The 17,656-nt window shown below is 44.0% G+C and overlaps 1 protein-coding gene across 1 annotated transcript in view; it reads right to left on the bottom strand.

The window, feature by feature from the left end:
* The window catches only part of cbl (Cbl proto-oncogene, E3 ubiquitin protein ligase), a 52,747-nt gene that overhangs the window by 17,742 nt on the left and 17,349 nt on the right, over positions 1–17,656 (bottom strand). Inside the window, exons 3-4 of the mRNA XM_055879467.1 lie at positions 5,630–5,776; positions 4,904–5,060 (exon numbers count right to left, since the gene is read on the bottom strand). Of these exons, the coding sequence (XP_055735442.1) occupies positions 4,904–5,060; positions 5,630–5,776 (304 nt within the window). The remainder of the gene's footprint in view (positions 1–4,903; positions 5,061–5,629; positions 5,777–17,656) is intronic.

Genomic DNA, 17,656 nt, shown 5'->3' with positions numbered 1-17,656 from the left:
CACCAGCTCTGTCAGGAGGAATGGGACAAAATTCACCCAACTTATTGTGGGAAGCTTGTGGAAGGCTACCCGAAACATTTGACCCAAGTTAAACAATTTAAAGGCAATGCTACCAAATACTAATTGAGAGTATGCAAACTTATGACCCACTGGGAATATGATGAAAGAAATAAAAGATTAAATAAATCATTCTCTCTACCATTATTCTGACATTTCACATTCTTAAAATAAAGTGGTGATCCTAACTGACCCAAAACAGGGAATTTTTACTTGGATTAAATGTCAGGAATTGTGAAAAACTGAGTTTAAATGTATTAGGCTAAAGTGTATGTAAACTTCTGACTTCAACTGTACATTGCATTTCTTACCCAGACGGACTGTGGTTCATGTGCAAGGTTTATGATTAATGTGAGAATAGTTATAGAAACGTATCCACGATAAACGTCCCTTTATCTCTCGCTTTCCCCACCCCCTCGCCACTGTGTAACAAGCCGTCATATCTTGTCAGTCCACATGGGACTTTTGTCTCATGTAAGTGTGTATGTGTATTCTGTGTTGTTATTTAGTAAATAAATACTTACATCAATTTGTGTAGAACTGAATAATCAGAAAAGGCTGGGGTTCTTGCGGATTCAAGAAGTCTGCGACGTTCAGAATGAGACTGATATGAGGTAATGATTACTAAATGACAGTTATCGATATATCTTATATTAGTGATGCACATTTTACATTTTTGGCCTATACCGATATCCAATATTTTCCTTGACAAAAAAACAATACCCGATATTTACAATTTTAGTGGCCTTTTACGCATTCTAGTATAGTTAACACACACACGTGTAACAGTAGAACTTTAGTACGTCCCCTCGCCCCGACCCGGGCGCGAACCAGGGACCTTCTGCACACATCAACAACGGTCGCCCACGAAGCATCGTTACCCATCGCTCCACAAAGGCCACGGCCCTTGCAGAGCAAGGGGCAACACTACTAATAGGTTTCAGAGCAAGTGACGTAACTGATTGAAACGCTACTAGCGCGTACCCGCTAACTAGCTAGCCATTTCACATCCGTTACACACGGACACAGTGGTCTAAGGCACTCCATCTCAGTGCAAGAGGCGTCACTACAGTCCCTGGTTTGAATCTAGGCTGCATCACATCCGGCCGTGATTGGGAGTCCCATAGTGCGGCGCACAATTGGCCCAGTGTCATCTGGGCCATCATTGTAAATAACAATTTGTTCTTAACTGACTTGCCTAGTTAAATAAAGGTTACACACACACACATTATTTTGTTGGCATTTACACATGTCCCCATTACTAGTAAAACAATCAAAACCTATTTCTTTCACTTACTTGCTGTGCTGTTTTGTTATTAATTTGTTCAGTCGTTTCTTTCTCAACCAGGATTTCTATGGAAGGCCGTTTGGGTCTTTATGTGTCAAAAAAGATACACGTCAAATAGTGTTATTTGACACGTCAAATAACACAACATCTGCTTCAGTAGCTATAGTTAGCCAGCTAACTATATAGCTAGGTGTCATCATCTAAAATAACCCTAATTTATAAGACAGTTCTTATTTGATTAATGGTTGTCCGACCCATCTATGTGAAGCTAGCCACAATAAGGATTAGCCACAAGTGGACTTTCGGTTAGCCTTTAAAATAAAACTATGGCATAATTCTACTATTTGTATTCATTTGCATTACTGTCAATGACATACTTTTATTTTGAAGGCAAACCGTAAATTACATTATTGTGCATAATTCTTATTGTGGCTAGCTTCACAACACATAACCTTGTGCGGTCGAGCCTCACTAGCCAGATTAAGCTAGCTGGCTGCTTATAATGTTAGCTTGGGAAACAGGGTGAAGTTGCTGACTAGCTATTTATTTTCATGAACTGAAGTTCAATTTCAATAGGCGAACAACAAGTGGCAACCTAGCTAATACTTACACACAAGGATTCCTAAATTATTGATAAGAATAATGAAAATGACTGTAGGTTCTACTGGTCATTGTTTTCAGGTTGGATGTATTGGTGCTAGCTAGGTACCAAGCTAAAGCTAGCTACCCCAGAAGTTGCGGTCGACCAAATTATGCTTTATTACCAACGCGGTATTGTAAACACATCGTTTGAGGCCGGTGTTTGCTAGTTTGCAGACTTTATTTGTACAGCTTTGACAGCGATACTGTATATTTTTTGACATGCAAAGACCCAAACGGTGTTCCATAGTATGTATGTTGTGAAGCTACACAAGCTAACTCCGGTAGAGAAACATCTGAAAAATAGCGCACTTGCTAATGCGTACCAGTCGGCAAAAGCCCGGTCAAAACTGTTCGCTGCTCTGGCACCCCAATGGTGGAACAAACTCCCTCACGACGCCAGGTCAGCGGAGTCAATCACCACCTTCCGGAGACACCTGAAACCCCACCTCTTTAAGGAATACCTAGGATAGGATAAAGTAATCCTTCTAACCCCCCCCCCCCCCCTTAAAAGAGTTAGATGCACTATTGTAAAGTGGTTGTTCCACTGGATATCATAAGGTGAATGCACCAATTTGTAAGTCGCTCTGGATAAGAGCGTCTGCTAAATGACTTAAATGTAATGTAAATGTAAAAGCCAACATCACCCACGACAGAGAACGGTTGATTGTCAAGGGCAATGAATTCCATTATCTTGGCGTTAATGGATTTCACCTTTGAGTTGTCTCGCTGAAATTTTGTTACTCTTTCAAATGACTGCTCGATCCACACAACAGACATTGGTGGGCTAGTTTAGGAATGAGTTGAATTCGGGAGATGGTAACTCGTTAAACAATAACTTCCGTGGTGCCCCAAATTCCAAATGAGTTAGTTGTTACGTGATGAATTAAATCTGGTAACAATTAAACATAAGTTAGTTGATTCTATAAATAACAGTCATCACATTAATCAAAGTCACGTCACACTGCACTGAACCTAACCATCAGATATCTATAACTATGGCTCCTGTGCTAAGACATCCATGGCAGACAGCAGTCCTAATTATACATTTACTACTACCAGTATTTTTATCGTCAGTTGGCTATTGTATAAAAGGTAGCTAGTAGCAAACGGACACGTCACAAATGGCACCCTATTCCATATAGTGCACTACTTCTAAAACAGACCACCCTGTCTTGTTACTAACTGGAAATGATGCTTCCATCCTACTGCAGTGTCTCCTTTATCCATCTATCCATCATACAGGTTGATTCACATGCTGATGAGAAGCATGACCTTGATGTCCAGGGGCTTCGAAAGAACATGAGCGCTGTCGGCAAACACGCCGCGGCTATTTCCAGGGCGCTTCTAAAAGCCAAAATAAAGAGCCTGTATTCAGCTGTTCAGCACGACTCGCAGCCAGCCAGCCATCTAGGTTGCACCGCATCCAATCCGCTCACAGTCACACAAGCCGGGGAGCTAGCTACGGCCTAATGAAATGAAGAAACCATCAAATCAAATATTAGTTGTCCCTTAGAAACAAATTGGGAACATTTATATAAACCTTCGCTTTTAGGTTTTGAAATTGCCATGTAAGTGGCGTGGGTCATATTCATTAGGCACCAGACAGAAGAAAATGGACTGAAACAAGGAGCAACTACTTGGACTTGTCCAATAAGAAACACCTCATTTCCATTTTCTGTCGCAAAACGTTTTACAATATTTTCCCGGTGCGTGCCCTAATGAATAACTTAGTTGGTTGTTGGTCTTTTAGCATTTAGCAGCAGCATTAAACATGACGTGTGTGTAGAAGAGCAGCGGGGGGGGGGGGGGGGGGTGTCCCCGGATAGAGGTTCATCTAAATTGAAACCAATCCAACACTAGGCTTAAACTTAATCTTCAATGCAACTAGAAGTCCTTTGTGACAGGACGGATATATTGTGGTACAGTTTGTGCCTCACAGCTCACCAGCAGGCCCAGTAAGCGCTCTCTGTTCTCTGTCCAGTGGCCACTTAACGACTTGATAGAATTAGCCCAAAAACACCACTCCTCTCCAAGGCACTTCATTTCACCCAGTCTCCTGACTCCCTGTAGAGCAGCGATTCCCAACTGGTGGGTCGCGACTCAGGTTTGAATGGGTTGTGAGTGTTTTTTTTAAATATATACTCCAGTCTGATTTGAAATGACTTAGACCAGGTAGAAAGTGTGTAGAAATAATAATGAACCTTTACATTTAAATCATTTTACCTCCAAATTACTTTTCTTCAATCGTAGTATTTTCAATGTAGAATTATTCATTTCGAGTATTTGGTTGATTTTATAGTCTCAAACCAGAATATGGGCAAAATTGTATTATTGAAAATGAAAAAGATGGGACTGTTGTTCACTTGTCATATAATTGTCACATTTACTATCAATATAGAATAAAACAGTTCTCCAGATTGCATTTTGGCAAAAAATAAATAAAATCACGATGCGAATATTAGATCGCGACTTAGACAGCCTGGTTCAATATGGGTCCCGAAGCAAAGCCAGTTGAGAACCACTGCTGTAAAGTGGGTTCTTTAAGAGTTGGAGCCTGCATTATGCCAACAACAAGGGGCAGCAAGAGGCCTCTATTCAGCCTGGACACACGTGAAGCAGCCACTCAACTCAAAACACTGGCTCCCTGTCTCTCTCTCAGCAGGCAGCCAGGGATGCAGACAACTGCCACCCAATAACACATAGCAGCGAAACACACACGGCCACAATAGTCTTGCTTTGGAAAACCCATGGGTAGTTAGAAAGTGTTGCTATGGTAATGAGCATTATTAGACCCTTTTTCTCAACTTATCTCTCAAGAGAAAGTGTGTACATTGTCGCAGTGGGAAGTAGTACAAAGGGGGAAGTGTGTGATTGTGTGCGTCCATGTGTGTGTGCGCATGCGAGTGTAGGCCCGACCTGGAAGAGCCTGGTGAAGATGTCAAACTCGAAGACGGAGATGTAGTCGTTGCAGGCGAGGTCGATGGTGGACTTGAGGGCCATGGCTTCCAGGCCCGAGCTGATGGGGTGGAACTCGTGCAGTGCCTGCCGGAACACCTTCCAAGGCACTATAGTCCTTGAGAACACATCAGGACAACATGTTTACGATACTATACCCATTGAGCCGAACAAGCAACATCGATGCAGTGTATTAAACCTTCCCCGTTATTGCACTTACAATGTCCGATCCCACTTCTGATTTGACCCTTCACATGGACGTTCCACACAATGTTATTTGCTACAGTGCAATAATAGAGTTTAGGTCAGGGGTCAGCAATGACATCAAGCCACGGCCGATTCTGTTCTTTTTTATGGACCCATTTTCGTCACGCCATATGAAATCACGTGGGCTTAATTTGACCAGTTCCTTTTTCTGGGTGTTTACGACAACTGACAAAAAATGTGACTAATAAAACAAGGATAGTAAACAAAACAAAATCTACTCAAGTAACTACTTTCTATCTGCTTATCTAGGCTACCTCACATAGCTTGAAAAGGTCAAAGCCATTTCCTTCTTCCTGTTTCCATCATGTGGTGCATAAATATATCCAGTCTTACCACTTAGATGTAAATACCTCCACCGTGACTAGCTAGCTTGCAGCAAATGTCTACTTTTTTTTTTGCAGAGAGCAGAGGTGGACTCACTTGTCCCCAAACGATCTTCTCCAGAACTCGGCGGCGTCAGCCTTGGTGATTCGGAAGTTATCCCCCTGGAACAGGCCGTTGGGGAAGATGGCTTTGAGCTCGGCCAGCATGTGACTGAAGATCAGCGACAACTTGGTCAAGTTCCGTCTACAGAAGAGGAACAGAGAGAGAGAGAGAGTATTGTACAACTTCATGTTAGATGGTTCCTCACCCTGAAAGTACTCTTATGGGCCAGGAGAAAACTAACCCATGGGTTTGTTTTCTTTAAAACAGCCACTACACATATCAGCTAACTTTAGCCACCGATAGCTAACATGTCATGTTAACATGTCTTTGTAATTTCCACGCCACAACATAGATAAAGGCCAGGGGCTGAGCTTCATGGTGGAAGCTGAGAGAGAGAGAGCACCAGGAGGGACCAGACCCCCATCACGCTACACATGCTAGCCTGGGCCCTGGATGTGCAAGCTGGGGTTTGACGGGCAGAAGGGAGGGGTGGTTGGAGGGAGGTGAGGCCACGACATGCCTGGTACATTTATCTGATTCCAGCCGCCCCTGGGCACATGAGCAGCGAGGTGGGGCAGGAGGGCGAGCGCAGTGTTGGCAGGGGGGAGAAAGTGGGGAGGGAGCGCGTGATTTACGGGATAGCACAGTGAGGGATTGTGCGAGGCGAGGCTCTTGGAGCCGGGACAATTGACATGCACAAGAGAGCGCGAGTGTGGCGGCAGCGTCGTCGCAGCTGCTTCCAACCAGATTCTCCCTCTCCTCTCACTCCACAATGCCAGCAGAGGGGAAGGGAGGGGAGAGAGAGGAGGACAGACTTAAGAACAGAGTGAGGATACAGACACCCTACAAATTGTGTGTGTGTGTGTGTGTGTGTGTGTGTGTGTGTGTGTGTGTGTGTGTGTGTGTGTGTGTGTGTGTGTGTGTGTGTGTGTGTGTGTGTGTGTGTGTGTGTGTGTGTGTGTGTGTGTGTGTGTGTGTGTGGGTGTGTGTGTGAGATTTACACAGGGTGTCCACCTCATTTAGCTATTTTTTTGCCATGAACTTCCTGCCTTCTTGACGAGGCTAGTGTGGGCATTGCTCTGTAGGTGGCAGTGCCCTCGGTGAAGCACACCTGTGCTCAGTCACTGTGTGTGTGTGAGAGACTAGTGTATGTGTGTGTAGTCACCATTAAGTGAAACTTTCTAGAAAACAATGAGTTACTGTTAATCTGAGAGTGATATTGTAGTTTATGAGTTTACAGTGTGCGTGTGATTCCTTTCCTCACATCTCTGACTAGGGTAGGACTCTTGCTATGTATTTCTCTGTGCGACTGGGCATGGCACCAATGCTACAAGGAGAGGCAAGGGGGCCCTAACCCTTAAATGCATCTCAGGTATGTTGATTGATACAGAGACCAGCCTAGTGGACAGTGAAGTTGACACTGCTTAGTCCACACACTCCTAACAGAGGGCAAGGTGGTGCTATTAAAAACATTGTTTAGAATCCTCTCGGATCCTCACAAGTGCATACGGGCTCCCGGTCTAAGACACTGCATCTCAGTGCAAGGGCCGTCACTGCAGTCCCTGGTTCGAATCCAGGCTGCATCACATCCGGCCGTGAATGGGAGCCCCATAGGGCGGCGCACAATTGGCCCAGCGTCGTCCGGGTTTGGCCGGGGTAGGCCGTCATTGTAAATAAGAATTTGTTCTTAACGGACTTGTCTAGTTAAATCAAATTAAAATATATAGGCTAGTCCTATACGCGTCTGTATGTGTCATCTGCTTTAACTCAAAACCAAAACAGATACAAACAGCAGCACCCAACAAAAGTTAAAGTTAGAATTTTCGAAAAACTACACCAACTCACAAATACATCCATTTATTATTTATGTCCATTCCTTTTCCGCTGAAAAACCCAAGGACATCATTAGCCGGAGAGAGGGAGAGAAAGAGAGTGTGTTTCTAAGTAAATGCAACCTCAGTGAGTGGGCTGCTGGGTGTTTTGCTAACCCCGGCATGGCATTTCTCTGCGTTCAAAATGGAATACTATTCCCCATATAGTGCACTACTTTCGCCAAAAGTAGTGCACTATATAGGCAAAATGGTGCCACTTGGGATGCAGTCCTGTTCTTATTCTGCATGCGCTAGTTAACCCGCAGATACATATGCCCCCTCAATCCAGCGCTACCTCGACAATGAAGCATAGATCCTCGCCGTTACCGCGGGGATGGGCCAAGCTCTCCCTGGATACGGTGCTGACCTTTGACCTGCAGCTGGCTGCTCCCTTCCCGTTTACGGTTTTCTGAGATAGAAAGCGAGAAAGTTAAAGCCGCGGACCACTTGAAGCCAATTACTGGACGGACGGACGGACGGTCTGGGGGACTAAATGACAGTGGCTGCACACATTAGGCCTACATGACATTCGGGGAGGGGGGGGGGATTGACATTGTGCAAGCCTGGTGGTAGGCCTTCTTTCAACGCAATACAATGTACCATCAGTCTGTGAACTAGGATCCTCAACACCCAGCGTGCAGCAGCAACAAAAGCACGCCACAATACTCATATTGACACTTAAAAAAAAAAAAAAAAAAGAAACATCGCTGCTACAAGATGGAAAAACTGAGTTCCCCTTTCATCACAGTCTTCACATTGTAACATTGAACTCTCCGGAAGTGGCTTCGCACCAGATCTCTGATAGGAAACAGCAGTGACAGCAGACGGACGCATCCACCCTGATCAAGACTCGGAAAGACACAAGTCACTGCCTCACCCCTGAAAAATGTTCACTCAGTGCTATTACGTGCTAACAGTGTGAGATATCAACCAATGCCTAATCTTACCATTTCCTGTCTAAATAGCCTTTACCACACTTGCATAGCCTATTTGCTGTGTCGCCAGGCCAAATAGGAAACTGTTAATAGCCTAATGTTGCTCGTAATCTAGTGTGAGGACTAGATTATCTGTATTATTTTGAAACTGACAGCAGAACGCCATAAATAAACATGATGCAGTGTTGCCTCCGTGTGCGTTTGTGTACGCGTGCATATATGTGTACGTGCCTGTGTGCGTGCCTGTGTGCGTGCGTGTGTGTGTGTGCGTCTGTGTGTGTGTGTGTCTTTCTCTTATCTACTGATGCGAGTATGTGTTCAGTCTTCGGTCTGTTGCGTGTAGAATATCCTAGCCGCAAGACACTAAGCCAAGAAATTGTGAGATACAGCTTTTGATCGCCGATGGGTAGGCCTAGTACACAGTTCTGACTCGGTCTGCCTGGTGGCCGACCTTCCTATACTGTGCCCCTCCCGTCTCTCTCCATCCCTCGCTAGCTTGCTATGAAAGCTGCAAATGTTCTTGGAAGTACGGCAACTAAACAGTTTCCTCCGTTCCAAAAACACTGAATCTTAGGAATCGATTCCTAGCAGAATCTAATCTTGACACTCAGAAATGAGTCGACACTGGGCAAGAAGTCGAGGAATCAACGTCATCGTTGTTAACAGTTGGAAAATTGGCAGAGAAGGGAAAGCGACAGAAGCGAAGTCCTGTACGTAAGGCTGACCCAGACTAAAAATAAAATAGTGGTCGACCTAGATTCGTCTGTTTCAATGGATTGGTATACATTTTTAAACGTGTATTTTTCCCTATTTAGACACCCTATGTGTTTTAATAAAACTATATGTAGGCTACTGAGCTTGTCTGATGCTTTAAGCACACTGTGTTTAAATAATTAAGACACAAATGACTCGAGGGTGCCAGAGATCAAGAAAACCAGAAGAAAACCAGGTTGCAGTGATGCAACCAACCAGGATGCTCTCGATGGTGCAGCTGTGGAACTTTGAGGCTCTGAGGACCCATGCCAAAACTTTTCAAATCTCCTGAGGGGCTTTGTTGTGCCCTCTTCACAACTGTCTTGGTGTGTTTGGACCATGATAGTTTGTTGGTGATGTGGACACCAAGGAACTTGAAGCTCTCAACCTGCTCCACTACAGCCCTGTCGATGAGAATGGGAGCATGCTTGGCCCTCCTTTTCCTGTAGTCCACGATTATCTCCTTTGTCTTGTTCACGTTGAGGGAGAGGTTGTTATCCTGGCACCACACTGCCAGGTCTCTGACCTCCTCCCTATAGGCTGTCTCATCATTGTGTCGTCGGCAAAGTTAATGATGTTGTTGGAGTGGTGCTTGGCCATGCAGTCATGGGTGAACAGGGAGTACAGGAGGGGGCTGAGCACGCACCCGAGGGGTCCCCGTGTTGAGGTCCAGCGTGGCAGATGTGTTACCTACCCTTACCACCTGAGGGCGACCCATCAGGAAGTCCAGGATCCAGTTGCAGAAAGAGGTGTTTAGTCCCAGGGTCCTTAGCTTAGTGATGAGCATTGAGAGCACTATGGTGTTGAACGCTGAGCTGTAGTCAATGAATAGCATTCTCACGTAGGTGTTCCTTTTGTCCAGGTGGGAAAGGGTAGTGTGGAGTGCAACAGAGACTGCATAACTTGTGGATCTGTTGGGGTGGTATGCAAATTGGAGTGGGTCTTGGGTTTATGGTATAATGGTGTTGATGTGAGCCATGACCAGCCTTTCAAAGCACTTCATAGCTACAGACGTGAACGCTACGGGTCGGTAGTCATTTAGGCAGGTTGCCTTCGTGTTCTTGGGCACAGGGACGATGGTGGTCTGCTTGAAACATGTTGGTATTACAGACTCAGTCAGGGACAGGTTGAAAATGTCAGTGAAGACACTTGCCAGTTGACCAACGCAAGCACGGGGTACAGATCCCGGTAATCCGTCTAGCCCTGCGGCCTTGTGAATGTTGACCTGTTTAAAGGTCTTAAATCACATCAGCTACGGAGAGCGTGATCACACAGTCGTCCGTACCAGCTGGTGCTCTCATGCACGCTTCAGTGTTGCTTGCCTCGATGCGCGCATAGAAGTAATTTAGCTGTCTGGTAGGCTCGTGTCACCGGGCAGCTCGCAGCTGTGCTTCGCTTTGTTGTCCGTAATAGTTTGAATGCCCTGCCACATCTGATGAGCGTCGGAGCCGGTGTAGTAGGATTCAATCGTAGTCCTGTATGGATGCTTTGCCTGTTTGATGGTTCGTCGGAAGTCATAGCAGGATTTCTTATAAGCGTCCGGGTTAGAGTCCCGCTCCTTGAAAGCAGCATCTCTACCCTTTAGCTCAGTGCGGATGTTGCCTGTAATGCATGGCTTTTGGATGCGGATGTACGTATGGTCACTGTGGGGGCGACGTCATCGATGCACTTATTGATGAAGTCAGTGACTGATGTGGTATACTCCTCAATGCCATCGGAAGAATCCCGGAACATATTCCAGTCTCTGCTAGCAAAACAGTCCTGTAGCTTAGCATCTGCGTCGTCTGACCATTTTGGTATTGAGCAAGTCACTGGTAGTTTTTGCTTGTAAGCAGGAATCAGGAAGATAGAGTTATGGTCAGATTTGCCAAATGGAGGGCGAGCGAGAGCTTTGTACCCGTCTATGTGTGTGGAGTAAAGGTGGTCTAGAGTTTTTTTCCCCCTCTTGTTGCACATGCTGGTAGAAATTAGGTAAACCTGATTTAAGTTTCTCTGCATTAAAGTCCCTGGCCACTAGGAGTGCCAACTCTGGATGAGCATTTTCTTGTTTGCATATGGCCTTATACAGCTCGTTGAGTGCGGTCTTAGTGCCAGCATTGGTTTGTGTTGGTAAATAGACAGCTACGAAAAATATAGATGAAATCTCTAGGTAAATATAGTGTGGTCTACAGCTTATCATGAGATACTCTACCTCAGGTGAGCAAAACCTCAAGACTTCCTTGTTCCATCTTGGCGATGCACGGAAAACTCAGGCTACTCCAGGGGTCAGCAACCTTTTCCACTTGGAGTGCCAACTTATCTTACCATTTCTACCGATCTGCATACCAGTTATGATTTTTATATGCACATTTTTAATTTAAAGTTTTATTTAATTTATATACTGAAAAAAATATCTAAATTGTAATATGCAAAAATGTCAAAGATTTTACTGAGTTCATAAGGAAATCAGTCAACTGAAATAAATAAATTAGGCCCTAATCTATGGATTTCACATGGTAAGGGCGCAGCCAATCAGAATGAGTTTTCCCCCACAAAAGGGCTTTATTGCAGACAGAAATAGACCTTAGCACCCCCTCAGACAATCCCGCAGGTGAGAAATTAACATTAAATTCTTTGGCAAAAGCTGTGGTGGACATTCCTGCAGTCAGCATGTCAATTGCACGCTCACTCAAAACTTGGGCCATCTGTGGCATTGTGTTGTATGACAAAACTGCACATTTTAGAGTAGCCTTTTATTGTCCCCAGCACAAGGTGCACCTGTGTAATGATAATGCTGTTTAAACAAATTCTTAACATGCCACACCTGTCAGGCGAATAGATTATTTTGGCAAAGGAGAAATGCTCACTGACAGGGATGTAAACAAATTTGTTGTCAATATTTGAGAGAAATAAGTTTTTGTGCATTTGGAACATTTCTGGGATCTTTTATTTCAGCTGATAAAACATGGGACCAACACCTTACATATTGCATTTATATATTTTTTTCAGTATAATAAAGTCTTCGAATCTCAAAATAAATGATCATGTGGTTAATCAAAATTATAAAAAAAATACTTATATAGCCATTGCTAACTATGTAAAAAAATAGCATATATAAAGCCAACAAATAAAAACATTGCAGCCTGCAGATAGAAAATATCCGGATAAAAATAAATATTCTAGAAATCACATTGGCTAGGCATGGCCTGTCTGCAACGAACATGAAACATTGTATCAACTATTAACTTGGGTCTAACCTAGCTACTGAAGCTCGAGCACATTTGCAACCCCCCCACGCTGAGTGGTTACGGAAAGAGAGCTGGAAAGATGTTTAAAATAGACTACATTGAGGGACTATTCTTAATGGCTGTAAAAAGACTTTGTTCACTTGCTGTTTGACGTGAAGTAAAAAAATTACTTTGAGAAGTTCCACACTGGTGGTGAGTTAAGTAAATGAGAAATACTATCAGATCCCCAAATGGGCACATTTAGAGGCCTACATTTGCACACAGGCCAGGCAGGCATACTTCTATGTATAATCTGGAGCGCGTCTTTATTCAACATTGACAGGATCGCTTGAAACAAACGACAATGACAACTATTTATATAGTATGTATAAGCTGGAAGCAGAAGCGTTGTTGTTCGGGTGGTAGAGTTAGAAAGTAAAGGAAAATATATAAGTGTGTATTTGTGTATGTATATGCACGCATGTATGTATGTATGTATGTATGTATGTATGTATGTATGTATGTATGTATGTATGTATGTATGTATGTATGTATGTATGTATGTATGTATGTATGTATGTATATATATATATATATATATATATGTATATATATATTTGCAAAAAAAATATATGGGGGATTGGAAGTGATACAGACAATTACATTGATGGAAGCTACAATCTACCCCCTAAAAGAATATATATATATATATAAAAATGTCAATGAATAAATTAACAACTCCTAAATGGAGTGAAATGAACCAAAACTAGTGTAGCCTAGGTTGTGCGGTCTGCAAACATGTCCACTCAGACAATGAAAACTGTAAAAGACTAATCAAAATATATGTCATGCATTAACAGAAATGGCCGTAACCAAACAAGCATTGTAGATGAGAAATGATGGGAATTAATGGTAAATGTACTACTGGTGATACTGGTGTGCCATACACGTGGCGTCCGCAATGGATTAGTCCACCGAGACAGGAGTGAATGAGACGGGTGTCTCATGCGCAATAAAAGATATATATATATATATATATATATTTTGGACTGCTCTACAATTTTTTTTTCATTTCATCTTGGTCGACCAACAGCCTATCCACCAAACAATCGACTAAATGGGTCAGCCCTCCCTGTACGGCAACACTTTGAGAAGTTAAATGAGAAGGATATGCAAACTTGGCGAGGTGGAATTGAGGTACAGGTGCACTGCTTAACTATCTGAAAGGGACTCAGACCCAAACCATTGCCGGAAGCAGCACAGCTGTATTGTAAATTCACATGTAAATTTTAAGACGATTTTCTTATTCGGAAAAAAAAAAAAAGGCTGTTTAAACGTTAAATGTTTTCCATGTCACACCACTAGTCAGAAACCAACCACAAATCGTCTGTCTGATCTTACAGAACCCATTAAGAAATAGCCTAACATTTCAGACAAAGCAGTTATATAAAAGTATGAATGAATGAATGAATGAATGAAGTGGAAAAGAATATGTAAAATTCAGCAGCCTAAAACACAGATAAGCAGACAGTGAGTGACGCTGCATTATGCATTATGCAAATGTGGGCCACATTCTCTGCATGCACCACAAAAATGTGCACATCCTTTCTTTGCATGATATTGTTATCCAACAGTGCATTTCCCTATTGCTAGAACTGATCCGTTCACATAGACCTTCGCCAGCAGATACGATGGGATAGTCAAAGCCAATAGCCTGCTCCTGAGAGAGAAACTATTGTTTCACCAGCAGGCTGTCCGCCCGTCTAGTCAGGCACATTTATAGAAAATAGGAAGTCATACTTTATCTTAGGCCAGAGCTTTGAGGGACACATTTAGCAACTGGCACAAGTGCCCTTTGCAAATACAGTGACGTCATGGTACTAATGCTGAACTTGGCATGATACCACAGCGTAGATCCCGGCAGCATAGATAAGAGGCAGAGAAGCCCCTTCAGACAGCAACTACATACTGTAATGACAACCGTTTTGTCCGCATTCTCAAAACTATCAAAATAAACCATTTGCAATCATGTCTTTGTCTTATTTAGAGAAGAGATTGAATACGTCAGAGTAAGGTGGAAGAGATGGATACAGGGGGGGGGGGGGGGGGGTTGTGTGAGCCACCGAGGCACTTTCAGGGACGTGCAGACTGGCTTGAGACTGCCAGGTGCAAGAAGATATGAGCGGCTAGCTCTTCCCCTGTCTGCAGAGAGAAAGGATGGCAGAGACAGTGGGTGTCGGCAGTAGTGAGGAAGATGAAGTAGGAGGCCCAGGGCCAACCATGCAGATCCTTCTCGCAACGTCACTGCGGTCCCACCATCTGCAATACCCCCAGCTGTAGCCAGCGGAGGCTACGACAGGCAGCAGGAGGCTGTAACGGGGATGCATGAATGTAGAGGGCGTGTCCTTCCTCTTATGTTGATCTGAACACGTTCAAATCCAACAAGGCCAGGATCATGGGCATGCGGTGGAGTGAAACAAGGATGAGAGAGCCAGCCCGCTAAAAAGGAGAGCCGGACTGTTGTTCTGGTACCCTGCCCCGTGGAGATGAAAACGGCGGTAGGAGTTGAAATGACAGCCTTGCCTCGCGCCTCGGACTACAGACCCGGGACTACATCCCAAATGGCACCCCGTTCCCTACATAGTGCAATACTTTTGACTAAAGCCGCATAGGCCCTGGTTAAAAGTAGTGCACTATATAAGGAAGAGGATGCCATTTGTGGTCCTTCCTCTCCCCTCAGGATGTATTAACTACCAGCAGTCAGGATGGCTCGCTCGTCATAGGCTTAGTCAAGGAAGCCAGATCAAACAGCAAAGCTCAGGGAGGTTAGAACAATATCTGGATATAGGGGAGGTTGGAAGTGCCTATTTTCTGCCCACATTGACTCCATACTCAGCCTGGACTTTGCGGTTATAGACAGGCTAGCGTCAGCTGTGCACCCTCCCCCTTTCTCTTTGAGCAGGGTAGGAAAAATGGAACTAGCTGGCCTGTGAGAAACAGGAAAAGGAAGCTCGCAGGCTACCGGGAAGAAACGGTGGCGCACACAGTTTGTGACTCTGTGTCACTGTTAATCATTAGGTCCCTTCTCGCAGACACCACCTCGCCCCCTCACACAGCAGCGCTGCAGCTAGACTCCCATGTCAGACCACCGCCGCACAAAAAGCGGAACTCAAAATAGCAAGTCTACCGTGGTTGTGGTAATCAACCAGCAATACAGTCAGAACACTGAATGCACAGTTCACACTCCTAAGAATAAAAAAAAGATATACAGTATACTAATTGAACCTTTATTTAACTAGGCAAGTCAGTTAAGAACAAATTCTTATTTACAATGACAGCCTACCCGGCCAAACCCGGACGGGGTCGAACCAGGGTCTGTAGTGATGCCTCTAGCACTGAGATGCTTAGACTTCGACCACTGCGCCACTCGCGAGCCTATGGGGGCTGTGTGTCTGTATGTCTGTGTACAAGAGAAGCAAAAACTATTTGTACTGCTCAAACCTAAATATGGAGGGGCGGACGCCAAAATGTAAATAAATAGAAGTGAATTTAGCGGGGGTACTATTGTGGCGAAATCTGCATATGCATCTCAGCACCACATCCACCCACTCTATCGCTCTTTGTACTGCAATGGTCTGAGGAGAAACGGCCATTGTAATCATCACGTATCATTCATAACTACCATCCATCATTTTTCACTAAATGGTGCTCAATCTTTAACAACCAGAGGAAAGGGAATAGCGAACATTATGTCGATACAGGAAACTAATATCAGTCGAGTCTGAAGCTAACAGTGTATCAAATTGTTTTAACCATCTCCATCCTATCCAGAAGGAAAGAGAGAGTGGTAAGTAGGGCTCTACAGTGCGACCGTTTTAAAGTCGCATACGCCCCTAAATATTTAATGGAATTATAATTTAGGAGCTTTAGCAACTCAAATATTTTTCATTGTGCTCCTAAATTTGTGTGTCCGCCTACATTTTTTCAACTTAAGCAAACACGTGCTCCTTGTAAAAAAAGGTAAAGTAGAGCTGGGAGGAGTGTCACTCAGCTAAAGCCAATGTCTAACGGTAACACACTAACCACACTACCGGGCAATAGCCTACTCATTTGAGCCCTTCCCTAGGCACAATAGCGCTCTTTGTCTCTGGTCCGTGTGAGAGAGCTTCATCGGTTATTACCAGCTCCGGCTCTAGAACCCACTCCCTCTGTAACGAAGTGATGAAATTGTATTTCACAAAGGAGTGGTTAAGACAGTTCAAAAAAATGGGCCCATTACTTAACGCTAATTCAATTAGGGGGAAGACAGAAGAGGAATGAACTTGTGAGCGGAGCCTCCTCTCCCTTAGTTTCAGCACAAGGAGACTCATTGTCCGGAAAAACAGAAGCCGTGGAAAAACTACAGGCAGACAGAGTCATCGCTACTCTGATTCATCGCATTAAAAGAAGGAAATTAACTACAGTTTTCATAAGTTTTTTTTTATTTATTATTATAAAATAAAAAGGGTAGTGTTTTGAGTAGAATGAGCTCAGGGGTCTAATTTGTCTATCAGTTCATGGACAAAAGATATGCTATTGATACTTGACTCAAGCCATCATAATCATGCTCCCCCTGCGTGTAACCGATTGGGCTGGGAGAGGCCAGCAATAAGATAGATATGTGCAAATCAAGCTTAGCCTATCGTCCTATTTAACTGTATAACCTGGGGCCGTAGTTATCAGGCATCTCAGAGGAGGAATGATAAGGGGTGCCGTTGGCAAAGTTGAATGACAGCCTGTCATAGCCCACCCCCCACAGATTTAGGCCAAATCCTGCATTTCTGACGGGATTTATAAAGGGCGGTCAAGAATGTTTCAACATTGCTAATGACTTCGCATACAAGTCCTTCTCTGGGATGCTTGATTACTCAGACCCCTGACCTACAAATGCATGGACAGCAAGGGCTGCGGCAAAAAAATTAACTCATCTAAAACGACGTTAAGAAATTGTTAAACAAAATGTATTCTTTTTTAAAAGTGCTAGTTAAATTGATTCAATTTAAGGCCTAGTGGCGAACAATAATGCAGGCACTAGGGACGGGGGTGTGAGATGTAGTCATTGTTTGTGTGCATCCGTAAGTTGTTTTGTATGTATACCTTTGCATAGAGAGTGACTTTTGCTGTAGTCGATGTTATTGAGAAAAGAAAATGTGTTAGACTACATTTTGCGGTTTCTTTCGCTTCTTCTAGCCTGCGGGTCTGGGGGCTACTGCCGAC

This window comes from Salvelinus fontinalis, chromosome 24 (assembly GCF_029448725.1).
Source record: "Salvelinus fontinalis isolate EN_2023a chromosome 24, ASM2944872v1, whole genome shotgun sequence".
In the NCBI taxonomy this organism is placed as follows: Eukaryota; Metazoa; Chordata; class Actinopteri; order Salmoniformes; family Salmonidae; genus Salvelinus; species Salvelinus fontinalis.
This window is presented reverse-complemented; position numbering and strand designations above follow the sequence as displayed.